The sequence below is a fragment of the Coptis chinensis genome, chromosome 3 (assembly GCF_015680905.1).
Source record: "Coptis chinensis isolate HL-2020 chromosome 3, ASM1568090v1, whole genome shotgun sequence".
NCBI classification, from domain to species: Eukaryota; Viridiplantae; Streptophyta; class Magnoliopsida; order Ranunculales; family Ranunculaceae; genus Coptis; species Coptis chinensis.
In genome coordinates, this window is record NC_141458.1 from 25,750,592 (window position 1) to 25,769,416 (window position 18,825).

General features: G+C 38.7%; 1 protein-coding gene and 2 pseudogenes across 2 annotated transcripts; 1 reads left to right on the forward strand and 2 right to left on the reverse strand.

The window, feature by feature from the left end:
• Positions 1–3,089: 3,089 nt before the first annotated feature.
• LOC147508850 (rust resistance kinase Lr10-like) lies at positions 3,090–5,068 on the forward strand. The gene is made up of 2 exons (XM_086601212.1): positions 3,090–3,385; positions 3,561–5,068. The coding sequence occupies exon 2, from the start codon at positions 3,645–3,647 to the stop codon at positions 4,896–4,898; it is 1,254 nt and encodes a 417-aa protein (XP_086457338.1). The 5' UTR covers positions 3,090–3,385; positions 3,561–3,644; the 3' UTR covers positions 4,899–5,068.
• Positions 5,069–6,054: 986 nt separating this feature from the next.
• Positions 6,055–9,100, reverse strand: LOC147508851 (G-type lectin S-receptor-like serine/threonine-protein kinase At1g34300; annotated as a pseudogene). The gene is made up of 2 exons (XR_015218258.1): positions 7,950–9,100; positions 6,055–7,393 (listed from the first exon to the last, which is right to left on the reverse strand). The product of XR_015218258.1 is annotated as a G-type lectin S-receptor-like serine/threonine-protein kinase At1g34300 (transcript).
• Positions 9,101–9,395: 295 nt separating this feature from the next.
• On the reverse strand, positions 9,396–11,696 carry LOC147508852 (uncharacterized; annotated as a pseudogene).
• Positions 11,697–18,825: the final 7,129 nt, after the last annotated feature.

The following is an 18,825-nucleotide window of genomic DNA, read 5'->3' on the forward strand; positions in this document are numbered from 1 at the left end:
ATGAGATATAATTAAGATATTTCTAAATATTGTGGCATAGTGCAATAAGGTATTTGACCTGCACGTGATATAGTGGAATTATTATGAGTCATATATGTATGACATTGGAATAAATTACATAACGAAAATCCTAGAACCTAGCTACCACAACTCATGTGATTTGCCCTGTATGGGCGTGTGCAATTTGATTGACCCTTCTGGCATTTCAGTGAATCTGAATGGCCTTCGGGCGTAAGTAATGTGATTGGCCCTTCTGGCGTTTCAGTGAATCTGAATGGCCTTCAGGCGTAAGTAATGTGATTGGCCCCTCTGGCGTTTCAGTGAATCTTAATGGCCCTTCTGGCGTAGCCGAATAGTGGCTTGATTATTCCGTCCGCAAAATAGAACGAGACGCGCGATATTTTATGCCGAATAGTGGCAGTATTTACATAATGGCTTTCGTGTGAGGGTTACCTGGTGTGTGGCATCCCGCTCAGGGTAGTTACGCACGGAGTGGTTTATTATGTAAGGGGAGGCATGTGGATGTACATGTTTGGCGTTGGGAAGCGATTGTGGTAGCCAGGGAAACTAGGTAAGACATAAATACGACGTGATTTTAGGGACACACAAAGAAAGCCTTAATTAATATAATTATAGTAATATGTTGGTAAATGATAGATCTTTAAATAGATGTTTGTATATGGTTTTGGAGAAGGGTGGGTCAAACTAATTACTGGTGCAGGGACGACCCACTCTGTAATTGAGCATGAAATGAGGTAAGTATAGAATATATTTGGCTGGTTATTAGCTTAGTTAGAACCTAAGGCGCCTCGTGGAGGAACTAAATGCCTTTTTATTATGCGTATGGTTTGTTGTGTTGTGTTGTTGTGTGGTTATTAAGGCGCCTCAGTGGAGGAACTACCTGGCTTATTTATTGTAGTTAAGAATGTCGTATTAGTTGTTGGAAGTTAAGGCGCCTCGGTGGAGGAACTAACTGCCTTATAGATTGTGTAAATATATGTATAAGTATATGTTGTATTTTAAAGCTACTCACACCAGCATTTTTATAATGCTGACCCGATTTGCATGTTTGCTTATCGGGTGTGTTCATTAAATGAACATAGTTGATAAGTCTTGACAGGTTTAGTGTTGAAGAAGATTGGTTGCTGCTTGTGGTTTGCGTTAGCGTTGCATCTCAGGATAGGCTTTGTTTTCCTTTAAGGTGATATAGATTTTCAGTTGAGATAAGGTTATTTGCATTTTCATTTGTTAATTTTTATAATGAAGAGGACTTTTGTTAATTTGAAATTTTTATTGGTTTTTAAATTATCCGCATATTTGAACTGTTTATGGGTTTCTGGGAGTTGAGAGTGCGTCACACCTCGAAGATCGAAGAGTCGGGAATAAATACTATTTTTCCGAATTCTATCCAAATTCGGGGTGTGACAATATGCTTATTGCTTCCAAAAGCATGGTGGAGATAAACAAGTTGAAATCTTAACTTAGCTCTGAGTTTGAGATAAAAGACTTAGATGGAGCCAAGAAAATATTGGGCATAGAGATTGACAGAGATAAAAAGAAGCGACGGATAGTTGTATCTCAGAAGAAATACCTTCACAAAGTAATTTCTCATTTTGGTATGGAGAATGCAAAGTCGGTTTCTACACCTTTGGCTGGGCAGTTTAGGCTTTCAGCTAAGTTCTCTCCTAGTTCGGTGGAGGAACAAAAGCATATGGCTCATGTTCCTTATGCAAGTGTAGTGGGTAGTTTGATGTATGCTATGGTGTGCACACGCCCAGACATTTCACAGGTAGTTAGTGTTGTAAGTAGGTATATGACAAATCCTGGAAAGCAGTGAAATGGGCGTATTGAGGTACTTGAAGGGTACCTTGGATGTGGGATTAGTTTATGGTGGAGGTACTTGTTATGTCAGTGGGTATGTGGATTCAGATTATGTAGGTGATTTAGATAGACGACGATCAACTACTGGTTATGTGTTTATGATGCATGGTGCACTGGTTAGTTGGAGATCTATGCTACATGCTACAGGTTTTTCTATCTACTACTCGGGCGCAGTATATGGCGATTGGGCGAGGTAGTGAAAGAGGCACTATGGCTTCGAGGTCTTCTGAATGATATGGGTATTGAGCAGAACAATGTTGCTTTATATTGTGATAGTCAGAGTGTTATTCATTTGGCGAAGAACCAGGTTCATCATGCTCGGACCAAGCATATTGATGTCCGTTATCACTTTATACGGGATGTCGTTGAGGATGGTGATGTAGCACTTGAGAAAGTGGACACCCATGACAATCCTCTGACAAAGGTTGTCACCAGAGTTAAGTTCCAACACTGTTTGGACTTGCTCCAAATCGTACATGCTTGAAAGAGCCCTTTGTTGGCATGGCCCTTCGGGGCGGTTGACTACGAGTTCTGGGACTAGTACTTCTTGCTGGACGTGTTCGGCTCGATTTTATGTGTTAAAACCTCACCGAGGTGGAGAATGTAGAGAAAAAAGACGTTTTTCTTTCCTTGGTGTTAGGCGCGCCCGTGCTCTATGTATGCCTAGACAAGGGCGCGCACGCGCTCCTCTCTTTGGCGACTTCCAGGTTGTTAGGCGCGCCCAAGCTCGACTTTTGCCTAGCCAAGGGCGCGCCCGCGCTCCATGGTTTTCAGCACGAATTCGACTGTTTTTAGAAGTTTTCAAAAACAGTATAAATATAAGTTTTTTCTGTAAAAACTTAACCTAACCAAAACCAAGAAAGAGAGTGATTGTAAGAGAGCAATTCTTAGTGAGTTGAGTGTTCATTCTTTGTAAGTGAATTGAGAGCTCTTGTAATCTGTTACTCTGGACATCTAGTAAAGTTTGGAACTCACAGTGTGGACGTAGGCAAATTGCGAAACCACGATATATCTCGTCTTGTGGTTTGTTCTTCTTTTGCATTAATTGCTTTACTTTATATGCTTGTTTAATTGACATTGAAAAGTGTTGGGATTGTACTTGGAGGGTGTTGAAGTCTTGTCTAGAGAGAAGGATTAATCCTTGTGTAGGGTTGATCTATTTGTAGTGGATAACGTTATTTCCGCAATTGTTTATCCACAACAGTCAATGTTGCCATGATCCCATCAGGAATAAGAAAGACCTCCATGTTGTTTCTTATGTAGTCATTCCAAATAAATTTTGGAGAAACCTCGAATTTCTAAGTAAATGACGACCTGAGATTATGGCGTTATTGTTTGTCTATGTTGAATCAAACAAAGTGCATGAATATTTCATTGTATGAGTTGTTACTTGTTAGTTCTTTTGTGCCATTTATGGGAAGGAGACGGCAATATAACAAGGATTCGTTTGATCTTTGTGATGCACACCCATAGGTTATTTCCAAGCTTGATGGATGTTCCGAGAGTAAGATTTTTCTTGATATTATCTACTTACAATAATATAATCTTGGTATATTCTTCTCACTGTACACAATCTCTTTCCCTCCACTTTTGTCAATATCAATAGAAGGTGCTAAGCTACTTCAGTTCTATCTAGAACCATTTCTTTTGCTAAATCATGTGCATACTCTTTTTATCAGTGCACCCAATTGTCGATGAATCACATAGTTTCGAAGGAGCCCCTTAGTGTGAAACTGAAAGAACTAACTAGGATTAGCTAGGACATGGATCCAAAAACACAGAATCAATGTCAACTTATTGGTATGCTGAAGGGGTTGGTGCAGCTTCTGCTACTGCTTCTGCTGCTAGTAGCTCTACTCCTTGTTCTCCTTTTAGGTGCTGTTAGAATTTTTTTCAAGGCCCCTGTGTACGTTGGCACTGGAAGTGTAGTTATTATTATTGCGTTTGTGATTGTATATATGTGCAATCGAACCGATGAACAAGACGAAGCAACATCAGGGAATGAACCGGCTATAAACCCAGCTACGGTGGAGGCACTCATCGACAAGGTAATTAAGGAAAAACCAATAAGATTTACAGCTCGCCAAATAAGGATAGCAACAAATCACTACAGCCAACTCTTGGGTTCCGGTGGTTTCGGATCAGTCTATAGAGGAAGTCTACTAAGTGGAGTTCCAGTAGCTGTGAAACTTGTATGTAGTAACGCAAGTGATAGCAGAATTTGCGAACAGTTTGTCTCTGAGGTGGGCACTATTGGAATAACCAACCATTTAAATCTGGTCCACCTCTATGGTTTCTGCTTCGAGAGAGGCTTGCTTGCACTTGTCTATGAGTTCATGGAAAATGGCTCATTGGACAAACTCTTGTTTAATGAAAGGAAAAAGGTGGAGTGGAAGACACTTCATGAAATTGCTGTTGGAACCGCAAAAGGAATAGCGTATCTACATGAAGAATGTGAGCAGAGGATAATTCACTACGACATAAAGCCTGCGAACATACTTTTGGATGTCAATTTTAACCCCAAGGTCGCAGATTTTGGTCTTGCAAAGTTCTGCAGTAGAGATAACACTCATATTACTCTCAGTGGTTTTAAAGGGACTCCTGGTTACGCTGCACCAGAACTCTGGATGCCATCGCAAATAACTCAGAAATGCGACGTATACAGTTTTGGGATGGTTTTATTCGAGATACTGGGGAGGAGGAGGAACTTGAGTCTCGGTCAGCGAGAGAGTCAGGAGTGGTTTCCAACTTGGGTTTGGAAGAAATTTGAGGAGGGGAAGATGGGAGAAGTATTTGAGATGTGTGGGTTTGAGGAAAATGATAGAGTGGTGGCACAAAGAATGGCAATGGTAGGTATGTGGTGTGTACAGTTTAGGCCAGAGATTAGACCGTTAATGAGTGTTGTGGCTAACATGCTGGCTGGAGTGGTGGAGATTCCTACTCCTTTAAATCCATTTAAACACAATGCTGATTCGTTTGTTGGAGCTAATTTGGAGGCATCACAGTGTCCTCGTTAACTTGCTTCATTGTTAATAATTAGGAATATCAAATTGACGATAAACTCATATACTGCAAGTAATTTCAGCATATGCTGTCTTAAAGTCGAAATGTGTTTGTTCAACATTTTCTGTATTGCAACCTTATGTAAATACTTTTAATTTAAATTGCCATGCTTCAATCTTTCATATACTTCTGATTTCTGTTCTTATGCTATCTTCTAAATTTCAGTGTGCTTTATATAAATCAAGGGCGTGTACGTGCATGATATCGGTTCAGTTACTGAACCTGGTTGGACTAGACGACTAGTCCAACTTGGGTAGCATCAGGTAGGCCATAAATTATGTTTCTGACTCCTGCAATGTACAACGCTAATTGAACAGCAGAAACTAAAAAAACTGTGAATTCCTATTGTATGAAGTCTCAGAGAAAATTTGACTGATCCCAGCCAACAGCAGTAAATATATATTTGGCTTGGACGAGCCTAGTTCAGGTGTTTAGTGGCCCAACTCTGGGATTTCCAGATTGAGGCCATTGATGTTATAGATACACATGGAATAATACGTCGTATTTATATAGCTCCGGAATTTTAAAATAAAATAACATGAGGATGATCACTACTGTAGTTTGAATAAACCTCATCAATATTATGTGGAATTGGGTGAGAATGTGAGAGAATGGATAATTGTGAGAATAAGAGGAAGACCCAGAGAAGGTAAAGAGATCGAAAATGGACACATTGTTGTGTTTTCAGACTGTTCAGTACTTCCAGAGGTAATAAGACCTCCCAGTGGTGGGAGTGTTGGGACACTAGTCTCTCTGGCTCCTCTCAGCATTTGAATTCCTCATCGTAATTGTTAACTTTCAACTCGGCCATGGTTGCAAGCTAGGCATGTGAATGTAGTTTCCCCAACTTCCCTTTGTGCTAGTTTTATACTGAAACTCTAACAGCCAAAACTTAGGCTTTCACTACACTCATTTGCGGATTCATCATCAAATATACCTGTATCAACTAGAAGTAGTACAGCATCAAATTCTTCAAAGTTGACAGTACAAGCACTGCTTGCTTCAATTCTTAGAAAGGAAAAAATAACCCGGCTTATCTCTATTATAATTGAGATATAAAAGAGCTAGAAAGTTCAAAACAGAAGTTTGATAGTGTTGTGTAAATTCGACTGACATGTGAACTCTTACAATTCAATTAGGAATATTTGCAAAATTTTGTTTCCTGTCTGGAGAATCTAACAAAGTACAATGTGGCTACTTCGTGTAATGTCTTGATGAGTAGGCCGTAACAGGGGAAAGTAAATTTCTGTTGTTGGTGTAAATCAGTAAATGTACAATCATATCAAAGGATCAAACATCCAATCACCTTATGCGGACGCTCTTTCGATTTCATAATTCCTCATGATAGGGGTTGAGCTCACAGAAGCAGATCCTGTAAGCATTTGAGAGGAAGCGGATTCTAACCCACTTTCTGTCCAGCTCGTAAAATCAATTAGATTGGGAGGAGTGTCCATAAGTAAGTGCCGAAATGGATTAGTAGGTGTTGGTATATCTAACCCTCCTTCCAACATCTTCACCACAAGACTCATCCAAGGCCTTGACTCGGGCCGATACTGAACACACCAAAGAGCAACCTTCACCATCCTTCCAGCCATCTCTCTATCCTTCTCCTCAATCCCACATACACCCATAAAGTCCACTGAATTATCCTTTACAAACTTGTTCCAAACCTGTAATGGGAACCATTCTTGGCTTTCTGGGAGTTTCATATCGTGATTCCTCCTCCTCCCAATGATCTCAAATAGAAGCATTCCATAGCTGTAAACATCACACTTATGAGTTACTGGATACGACATCCACAGCTCCGGTGCAGCATATCCTGGAGTCCCTCTTCCTCCAGTCATTGTTACATGGCTGCTATCCTTGTTACATAGCTTTGGTAATCCGAAATCAGCAATTTTTTGGGGTGAACTTTTCGTCCAAGAGAATATTTCCTGGCTTTATATCATAATGGATAATTTTCTGTTGGCAGTCGTCATGTAAATAGGCAATTCCCTTAGCCGTTCCAAGAGCAATTCCGTGAAGCTTTTCAAGTTCTATGGCCTTTTCCTCTTGAAACAAGAAGCTGTCTAGTGATCCATTTACCATGTACTCGTAGACAAGAGCTCGCATGTTTCTCTCAAAGCAGAAACCATAGAGTCGAACCAGATTGAAGTGATGGGTTCTTCCAATGGTACCCACTTCTGCCATAAACTGGTCCTCAATTTTCTTGTCAGAACTCCCATTGAGAATCTTCACTGCTACTGGAACTTCATTATCTAGAACTCCTTCATAAACTGCACCAAACCCACCTGCGCGCCCAAAAAGTGCGAAAAATTGTTGGTAGCAGTCGTTAGTTCCTGAGAGGAAAATCTGATGGGCTTCTCTCTTTCCATCTCAGCTAGAAACTTATCCACAGCAGTATTTCCTCTACTACGAGCCATCATCTTGTAAATGTTTGAAAAGACCGCTGCAGGTGAAACAGTATGCAAAGTTGCAAACCACAATCATGAATTTTTACAGAAGCGCACAGATATTATCAGACTCCTGAGTAAGAAACCAATTTGAAATTCTGAGATAGAACTTACAGAGGGCAAAGGAGATACTGCGCGAGGCGTATGGCTTGGTTGATAAGCTAGCGCTAATTATCTTTAGCAAGAGAATGAAGAGATCAAATTCATTCTACTAACGAATTGCTTATATAATTAAAATCTTAAACCGTTAAGGTTTTCAGTAATATGTCCACTGACTATTCTCAAGATTTATCGCTAGGAACTTTCCAAGGGAAGCACATTGTTAGGATGACTTTGGGAACTCCGTAATCATTTTTTACAGACAGTAAGTTCTGAACCACTAAATTGTACTACTTAATGTGCGATCGTCTTCTTGAGAAAATTCGAAAAGGTTCCTGCAGCTGAAAAAGTGTGCGTACCACACTACCACCGTCATGAATATTTACAGAAGCGCACGAAAATGATCAAACTCCTAAATAAGAAACCAAATTGAAATTGTGAGACAGAACTTACTGTTACCGAGGAAAATTATGACAGTCCATAATGTTAGTAGCGGAGGATTCATTACTCGTAAGGCAAAAAAGATATCACCTGAGACGGCTTGGTTGTTAAGGCCATACTTTTCCTGAAAAAGAAGGAAAAAATCATGTTCATTCTACTGAACAAACTGATTAATAAAAATTCCAATGTCTGTCTATTCGTGAAACTCCAGGGGCAGCACAATATTGGAATGACTTTGGGAACTCAGAAAACAAATATTTTCAGCTGAATGCAAGTTCTGCAAGACTGCAACACTAACAACCCACGTCCTCATCCAGTGAGAATTGTGATAACAACATGCGCTATTTCATATTCTAGCTCTGCCATCAATTTGTACCATATTGTAATGAGTGGTGAGTATGACTGGCACCGTTGTACAATTATATGCGTCTGATAATCAAAGTCAGTGTACCTTATATCCCTTCCATTCAGTAATAGGAGACCAATTCGATTATTCTTTCATTATCACAATACAAAAAACAAAAAAACAAAACTTCTCGACATATTTCCTAGGATCTGGGGAAAATACTGAACTTCAATTCTCTTATCTCTCTTCCTAGGACAGACCCTCTTCTGCTCCCGACATCAATTTCTTTTGAAGATCCACCTTAACAAATATCAAAGTATATCTGCCATGAGACGAAGAATTTCAGATTTTCAGGGCAGTCAGAATTTCTGTGGGGAACAGGGGTTTCAGGCAGCCTTAGAAGGTCTTACTTCGAACTGGCTTGCCACGGGGTAAGCTAGCTTATATTTGTTCGTTGCTCTGGTCCCTTTGATCCACTTGATTCAAATGTTTTAGAGGATTTGATGACAGGGGATATAAATCCCAACATTGATAAGCTACAGGGAGCATGCTTTCAACTAGAGAGTGAAAGGCTAGCTAGATATGATAGAGATAGCTACAACACGACGAATATACATGCGGCAAAGAGAAAGGCATTCTTGACTGACCAACCTGGTAGAGAGCAAGCTAAACAGAGGCATGACAAAAGTTATAAGGTCATTCATGTACAGTCGGAACCGGTAATAAATTGCGGTAACAGTGTTCAGAAGATGATAGTTACAAATGCTGGAAAGATACGTATGCTTGACCTCAAAGATGACGAAACAGAAAGATGTCCAATATTTTGTGGCATCATAGTCACAAGTTACTATCAGATTCATAAGTTTAGTTACCAGAAGTCTAAAACAAAAATGATTCAGAAGTTTAAATGTGATATGGGAAACAATGACAGAGGAGAGCAAGAGCTTAAGCTTTACAATGCACTCCAAAATTGATCGCATTAACACTTCAAGAGTGTTTGAAGGAAAAGGGATATTAAATATTTTGAACAGCAAGAGTTAAAACTTGGTTCTTTCTAAACAAGAGTTATCAAGAAACACAATCTACTGATAGGCATAATGATAACACACAAATGCAGAGTAAAATGAAATATTTCAAATGCATTGTTTGATATCCGTGTTCTGCATACTGAAATACGCGAATTAGAATTACAGTATGCAAGATGTATAATTCAGTAATACACAAAGTTGAATCAGAAGATCTAAAACATTTTAAGAGTGATGGTCACCAGAGCAGCTCAAAGGTTATGCCTATGAGACAGAGCAATCTTTTGAGTCTTCCACATATACGCCGCTTCCAGAATTTTCAGATTTGGGGAATTGGACTCCTCAGGAAAAATGTAGTCATAAAACTCTTCTAAGTCAGATGCTCCATTCGCAGAAATAACTTTTCTTGAGCCTCTTTGGCAATTCATTCTGCACTAGGCCAACATTACCTATGTCACCAAAGCTGCTTTCCGTATTCAGCCACTCTTCCAAGAGCATAGCTCTCTCTTCCTCTAGTTCAGGCGCACTAGTTCTGAAATGGTTGAGAGCTCTTTCAAATACTCTTCTAGTGCGTTGAAGGCGGTGCTGCCTCTGTTGTAAAAGTGAAGCTTGATCATTTTTTTCAAACATGTCACAGCCTTCCATACTTGCGGTTGCTTCAAAATGTGCAAAGCTAATCCACACCTTCAAGTTCTTCGTTCGATCCAATAGCCTCTCGTAGAGCTGCCTCACTCTTTCATTTTCACCTTCTGAGATCTCAAAATCAATGTACTTTTTCCATAGGAGCTCTGGCATATCAAGTGCAGGTTGAGCAACTGCGAGTTCGAAAATAGCTCTAGCCCTCTCAGACTCACACAATGAGTGTTCCAGCTCAGCATACTTGAGCCAAGCATAGCAGTTGTGCGGAGCCCATTCCAGGTACCGCTCGTACAATGCTCTGCAGCGTCTGAAGTCTCCAATCTGCATTTCGATTTCTATATACTTTTTGAAAATCTTCTCTTCTGCTGCTCTACCAATTGAATTCCCGAACAGTTTTCGTGCGCCATTGAGGTTCTTCTGCCGGATTTCAAACTGAGCCGCCAGTAGCCAAATCTTTGCAAAGGAAAACTTGTGGTGAGGAATTAGGTTCAGGCACTGTTTGTAGACCTCTCTTGTTCTGTCCATGTCTTGGGCGTCGAGCTCTTCATACAAGGCATAGTTGATCCACAAGTAGATGTATCGCTGCCAGTAGCTCTTCTCCTCGGCAGGGGGCACATTGGCAATGGCTCTTTCATAGACTTCGCGAATCCTCTCCTTGTTTCCAATGCCTTCTTCCAGACGGATGTAATCAAACCAAGCATCATAGTTGAGAGGACTCTTTCTCACTTCTTCCTCATACTGAATCCTTGTTTTTCCCACAATGGCTTCTTCAATTTCCCCCATGTCTCCATTTTGTTTCTCGAACTCCAGTAAATTGCCATGAAAACCATCACCCCGTCCTTTTGGAAGACGGCTTAGCGCGAACCTGTAGATACATCTAGCGCGCTCCACCTCTTTGCAGCCTTCCTCAAACTCAGCAAAAGCCTTAAATAATTGCTCGGCATCAGCACTGTCATCGTCTTCATCCAGATTTTCCACGCCTCGCTCAAAGCATCGCCTAGCTCTGGCAATATCCCCGTTCTTCAATTCGAACTGAGCGTACTTGATCCAAGACTGAACAACCTTTGGGTGAAAGTTAACGTACCTCTCAAATATCTGCCTAGCGCGATCCACTTCGCCATAACGAAGCTCGAACTTCACAAAGCTCATCCAACCTTGGTTATCAGGCATCCATTGCATCCATCGATCGAAAATTTGCCGAGCAGCTGCGACGTTACCAAGCATCTCCTCAAGATGAACATACTTGTACCACAACTGATCCACACGAGGAAGCAGAGTCACTGCTCGATCCCAGATGTTCCTGGCATGATTGATAAACTTATTCTCCATCTCTGCATGAGCGTACTTTAACCAGATGCTAGGATTCCTATTACCACCTGCATGGAGCGCTCGCTCCCAGACTGAGCGTGCGCGAGAGAAATCCTTCTGCGACACCTCCCACTGAGCGTATCTAATCCATACCGCCAAGTCCTTGCTTCTTCCTCTTACCTTGTCTTCAAACTCCTTCCTCTTTTGAAGGCGGTATTCGAGTAGTTCTTCAGAGTCAGTAATCTTGTGCTTGACAGGTTTTTGGATTTCAGCATTGTGGCCATGTGCGTGGGATTCAACAACTAGTTGCTCTGCCGAAATCTGCATGGACGAGGATGACTTGTTTTTGGACTTGATGGAACGAGGATGAAAAGACATTGTTCTGAATACAATAATACCAATTTACCAACCAAAACAATGAATACCTAATTCTTATCTTACAATATATTTTAATTTTTACAAGAATTTGGTCCCAAGCCCCAATTTTGATTCAAAACAATTCTAGAGGACATAATTTTTTTATAATCACTCACAAGGACAAATTTCGGGTGAAAATAACCCTGAAAACCAATTTTCGAGTGAAAATAACCCTCAAGTACAAATGACCCGGATTTGAAATAAGTATTCTTACTAGCCATTGAGCCGGCCTATGGCCGGGATTGTTGCATAGTATGCTTTAAAGGTTCGGCTTTACTTGTGTTTTGGGCTTATGGTTAGGCTTAGTAATTTAGATGTTTTTAGTTTTGGACTTTTGCTTTTGCTTATTTTCAGGTCCTTATGTTGTCGGGTGGGTTTGCTACACGGGTTATTTACCTAGACACAACTTCCATAAATTCGTAGATAAACAAAGATAGATTCTCAGAGCTCTCTAACCAAGATTCTAACCAATGGTACGGAAAACATATCTCGAAACGCATTTGCATTAAAGATATGCTTGTGCCCGGACTTAAGTCATCTTGTTACTTTTTCACCACAGTTGTTGCAAGGCTCTAGTTTGAAATTTTGGTTTATCCCGAGCAACTGAAATTGATAGGTTTTGATGGAGACTTAAAGTTTACTCATATGATGTGCCATTGCTCTATATATATGTAGTTGATGTTTTTCGTTTTAATTGTTTATGGGCTATGCATAGTTTATTTGTTGAACGTGGCTACGATCGTGAGAGTTTGGTTTATTTTATTCGTGGTTGATAATGGTCACTAGTTTTTGAGTTTTCATATGTCCGCACTTTGTACTAATATTCAGGTTTGTGTTCATCGGGGAAAAGTTGGAACGAAGGAGGCGGATGCCTTATCACATGCACATAAATCTTGAGCTTCGGAAGCCGTCCATCCGATTTGTGCTATGCTCTTGGAAGTTCCTAACATGGCAGGAAACACTCTTGACGCTTAAGCGGAAAATCATAAGCAAGACATTTAGAGGGGCTGCTTGAGGTGGCGAGAGACGGACATTTGGCCCCGAAAATGTTCGTGACCACATTATGGCGACCACTAGGGCCCTTAGCAAGGGAGATTTCAGAAATCCTTCAATGTCATCAAGTCCCTTGATGTCCGGGCGGCTTGTCGAGGAGAGATGATGTTCTTGAGATGCTCAAGACTAAGATCATGGAAGAAGCTTTGAGAACTTACCTTTTACTTATTCTTCATGTTACAAATCATTGAGCTTGGACCAAATTTCACCATCGTCTAGATCTTTCAAAAGCTAGGAAACTCAGTGATTTTAATCCCTTTACTAATACTCATGATTTGATACCAATTTGCCATCTTAATAATTAGAACATTATTTAGACTTCCAACACATTTCTCGTCAAGTATAAACTTCTAAATTTTCATCTTCAATGAGGATCTTTTAAGTTGAGTTAAGCGCTTTTTTAAATGTTTTTAGATAAGTACTTCGTTACCACTTCTGCTTGTTAACCAGGGCGCTTTGCCAGATGGGAAGATTGTTGTTGTTCAAAGGTTGAACTAATTGGCGGAATCTTGTATAGCTGTTAGGCTGCAGCATTGGCGTGTCCAGGACAATCTTTTCAATCATATCTTAGTTCATGTGATCCATTTGCAATAGATGCACTTCCCCTCATTCATTTGAATACCTATCTCACGATCTGAGATAGAAATAATGGTCACAAATTAATTTTGGAAGAAGAGATACAATGTCATCTTGCAGCTCATAACATATTCCCCACAATTTTTCAATGATAGCCTTTTTGAACTCTAATGACACAATGTGTTTGCACATCCACAAAAAGCAATTTACCTAGCGGCAGACTAAAAAGAATTTGGTAAAAAAGCAAAGCTACTTGAGGAAGACCTGATTGCTAAAGATTATGATCCATCTTTGGATTCATTGCCATAGCGACTTATAAATTCATATTAAATTATGAAAAATAAGCTAGAGTTACATGTTTACACAAAAGATGGTGACCGGGCTTCATATATGTAGTCCGGGCAAAGGAGAGAACGGAAAGAGCAAAGATAATGTAAATCCCCTTATTAGATCTGTTTTAGCACCTCCTCGCCTTGAGATGCAAGTGTTTGTCCCTCCTTTGGAAGTCTGTCAATCCCTTTCCATTGCCGGTGACACCAACCTTACCCTTTGGATCATCGGAGACTTAAAGATGCTCTCACGCCATACCGAGAAGAACCCAACCTACAAACACAAAAAAATAGAGTTCACACAAGTGTCCAACAAAAATAGTGGAATAGATCTTATAGCTATTATTTTATCATGCTTGTGTTCATTTTTCTTACATGGTTCATAGTAAAAGCTCACTTTCTTACAGGGGTTCAAACTAACCTTCTGCAGTAGTATATATATGGTAGCTCCAAAACATATTATTTCAAATTAAGCTTATAAAAAGCTGGTGTTTAGAATTGTTTTTTTTTATAGTTTCTTCTTTTGTATCTTGATTGTTACAACTACTCTCTTGTACGCAAAATAAATCCATGACAAACAAAATTTCCAGATTCTAGAAAAACCTTCTTAATAGTCACTTATTTGAAGATGAAGCAACTCTCTTATTTCCATGCCACCACATATTCTGACACCACTATAAACCTACTGTTTGACGTCATAAGGCATAAAAGGGTCTGAAAACATGTCAATGAATATAATATTTTGCACCCAGATAACTAATCGATTAACCCAATCTCTAATGAGGGAAAGTTTAATTTGCATACCAAATTTGGGATTAGGATGACGACCTGTTTTGAACCATAGGCGGTGCCGGCCTTGCGAATGTTGAGATTAAGCTAAGAAAGAGTATAGCGGCGCAAACTTTGATTGATGAGAGGCGAGCCCCCTCCTAATATTGGTTCATTAAGCTATAACCAACATAACCAACTATTTAGTAGGCTTAGTAGCATTTCTCAAAAGAATTAAACAGTTGATGATACCAAATTTGAAATGGAGAGTATCTATAACTATGTTTTTTTTACAAATGTAGGATCTTCTTTAAACTTACATTGAGTATTTGATTGCTTTTAACAAAGATCTTCGTAAGGGAGGAAGTCATTGACTGCAACTTCTTTGTTCTCATTCTTCTTATCTTTGTTAAAGCAATGAGTTAAGGAAATAAATACTTTACTGCAATATATATTAGCTGCGTGAAATCAACTTACGGGACTGATACCTCAGAGTTAAGAGTTACGAAATTCCCTTAATTTGAACAACCAAGAGAACTGTAAAGAAATAAAAGAATGAAAGTGGATACAGTCCTCAATGAAGTGACGGATCTCGGCAAGGCAATGAGGAGCAAGCTCCTTGATATCCTGATAATGACGAAACTCAGGGAAATAACAACGGTCTAGTATTTAATTTCATACTGCATCAAACTGGCCATCGGTAAAAAAATAACGTTTTCCAGATGGTCTTCCCAGCTGCTTTGATTAATTTCACTTTCCTGGGATACTTCCAGCTAAGGGATAAAGAAGAAACTTTGTTAAGAAGACCAAACTAAACAACCATTCTCAGGTATAAAATGGTTTTAAATGCAAAATATAGAACTGTATTCAGAAAAACACCTCAATAGCCCAAACTTTTTTAATGGTCGAGTCATAACTATCTCCGGTTCTTCTAATGGCCTTCTTGTGCGAAAGAGCCTTCTTGCTTTGCAGCCTCTTTTGCTCACCAATTGCAGCCCCAAGCAATGGCGGGAAGAGAGCCAACAAGTAAGTACTTAAGAGATTCCTTTCTTGATTAATACTTAACGGTAGGCACACCAATTTCTGCTTTTATTCTACGATAGTAGAAAGGTTCCACCGATGTAAATACAATATGAAAGCCAAAAGCCAAAACATACAAAAGTATGATTCTTACATTTTAGCTATTTTTTTTCTTTACGCTCTTAAGAAGGTGGTGGCGAGAACATAAGAAGCGACTTGGTTTTACCGTTTTGAGATTTTAACTGGAAGTCCTCTCAGTTTTTTTTCTCTCAGTACACATGATATATTTAAAGGTAAGCGAGTGAGCTACCTGCAGTTTTCCCAAAGCATCTTCAATGTTACCCCTGAAACAGAAAATCTAATGAGATCATATACTTAGGCAAACAAAAGAATGGGTAACAAAAATGAAAATAGGATAGAAGATAACTGCAATTATCTTATCATACTGTTAAAGAAGAGGGCTTGGAGTGGCAGAGAGAGAGAGAGATGGTGCTTGAAAATTTTGTTTTTGTTCGCCGTCATTGATGTTTTGGGTGTTCTATTTTTGGTTAATCTGATAGTTGAAGGTTTTTGGGTTTTAGGATTCTTATAGTTTGAAGTCGGATGGTTTTTCTTTAGAATCAAATTTTGTGTTTGTATGATTTGTAGTTCTACCACGAATTGGTTTGGAGAGTGGCGTGTAATTGTTTTTTCATAATTTTTGTATCTCGAAAAGCATATAACCAATCTCTAGAACATCCACGTCGATGTAATTTGTAATAAGGACTGACTCACAAATAATCAAAATATTGTCCCGACTTTTAATTAACTCGTGTACCCACTTGAAAAAATTGCCGACGCGTGGTATTTGAAAACTCTTAGTAGCATTTTCGCCCACTGTGCAATAATGGTTTTAGATTGATCATACATTATATTGAGGTAAGTGTTCTTATTAATCATACATTATGTTGCGATATGAACAATTATTGTTCATACCCCAAATAGGTATGAACAATGATTGTTCATACTCCAATAAGTGTTCTTATTGATCATACATTATGTTTAGGTATGAACACTGATTGTTCATACCCAAAATAGGTATGAACAATGATTGTTCATAACTGATCATGTATATTATGTCAAGGTATGAACATTGATTGTTCATACCCCAAATAGGTATGAATTGAACAATGATTGTTCATACTCCAATAAGTGTTCTTATTGATCATACATTATGTTGAGGTATGAACATTGATTGTTCATACCTATTAATAGGTGTTTTTACTGATCATACATTATGTTGAGGTATGAATAGTGATTGTTCATATCCCAAATAGGTATGAACAATCAACAATGATTGTTTATATGAACAATGAGTATTTATAGCTCATGTTAATGTATGAACAATCATTGTTCATACTATATACACCGGGTCATTTCGGTTGGGCCAGGCCGAGCCGTTTATTATTTCGTATCAGGGGTATACTTGACATTTCATCTACCCGAGCCGTTTTTAATTTTGCGTAAAGGGTATACTTGAATTTTCATCTACCCGGTCATTGTGAGTGATTAAAAAAACAGTTTTCTAGCTTTACTCCCCTCATAACTTAGGCCAATTAGTTTTACCCCCCCCCCCCCCCCCAGTTCTTTCATCTAGAGGTTTACCCCCCCAAGATCACATTACATCCAAGTCAACTGTTATCTTTTTGGTCAATGCATGTAAAAAGACTTTATTACCCTTTGCCCTTTTAATAGTTTTCTAGTTTTACCCCTCCAGAACTTAGGCCAATTAGCTTTACCCCCTAGTTCTTTCATCTAAAGGTTTACCCCCCAGAACTTATGCCAATTAGCTTTACCCCCCTAGTTCTTTCATTTAGAGGTTTACCCCCCCAAGACCACAACACATCAAAGTCAACTGAGTTTGACCGTAATGTTTTTGGTCAAGACAAATGAAAAGACTCTAATGCCCTTTTCTAGGTATAATTACATAAATATCCTGTGACTTTGGCAAATACAAAATTGGAATTTAAATCATCTAGGACACATGTCACGATCTTGTGAACTATATCCGACGGCTATACACCATCACTACAATCTAGGAGTGCAAACGGATAGGTTCGGATTCGGATATGGCTGTATCTGAATTCGAATCCGAAAATTTATACCGATATCCGAATCCGATGAATATTAAAAAATTTATTCGAATCCGATTTCGGATATCTGAATCAGATATCGGATAATATCCGATCCGAAAATTAAAATTAATTAAAATTTTATTTGTTTTGAATAATTCATTTTACCACTGTAAAAACTAGTATAAATATAGATATAGATATTTATCATTTATTATTATTATTTTGTTATTACAATTTTATATTATTAGTTTATGATTTTATATAATATTTTATACAATAAAAAAAAATTATATATTTGATATATTTTGTTATATACCAATTCTTATTAAATGACATCCGCACCCTTAGAGTGGTGTATGGCTGTCGGATAGAATTCACAAGATAATGACATGTGTCATAGATGATTTGAATTATAATTTTGTATTTGCCAAAGTCACAGGATATTTATATAATTATACCTAGAAAAGGGCATTAGAGTCTTTTCATTTGTCTTGACCAAAAACATTACGGTCAAACTCAGTTGACTTGGATTTGTTGTGGTCTTGGGTGGGGTAAACCTCTAAATGAAAGAACTAGGGGGGTAAACCTCTAAATGAAAAAACTAATTGGCCTAAGTTCGGGGGGGGGGTAAAGCTAGAAAAGTGTTAAAAAAAAAAGTGTCCTTATGAGTTGAGTTACTTTCTTTTCCTATTTGTCCCGGGAGTTTCTCCCTGTAATTTTGATGTACAAAGAAAAACCTACTCTTTGTATGATAGAATGACTACATACAATTTATATTTTCAAACGCCTTAAAGTTTTAAAAATAAAATTATGGTCCTTACGATTATACGAAATATAACACAATATAATTTCCCGGTGAGTTCCCTTTGTGATGTGGATGTTATTCTTTGTTCTCTCACATATGTTTAATTTAGTGCTTCTAATTCGATCCTGAATACTGATTAAATTAGTGCACATATATTGTCCAACACAGATTAGAAAGGGAGCTTAATATTTCATTGAACAGACCCTGTTTCAGATTGACGAGGTCATGCACAGGAAAATTAGGAAGCATTCCAAGAAGTTGAGCTTCTTTGGCTCTCTGCGGAATTTCATCAATCGGGTTACGAAAATACTGCTGAATTTTCTTTTTACCATTAGTGAGTAAACAAAATGCATGCCGATGGATGAATCCGATACCTCTTATATATTAATATATGGACAACGTTTGGGAAAGATTACAAGTTTTAGTAAGAGGAAAATTGATGCCACGATACATCAATATCGATCTCCTTAAATGCTAAATTTCGTGCA

Coding starts and splice junctions, on each gene's coding strand:
- LOC147508850 (XM_086601212.1), top strand. CDS start 3,645: ATGGATCCAAAAACACAGAATCAATGTCAACTTATTGGTATGCTGAAG.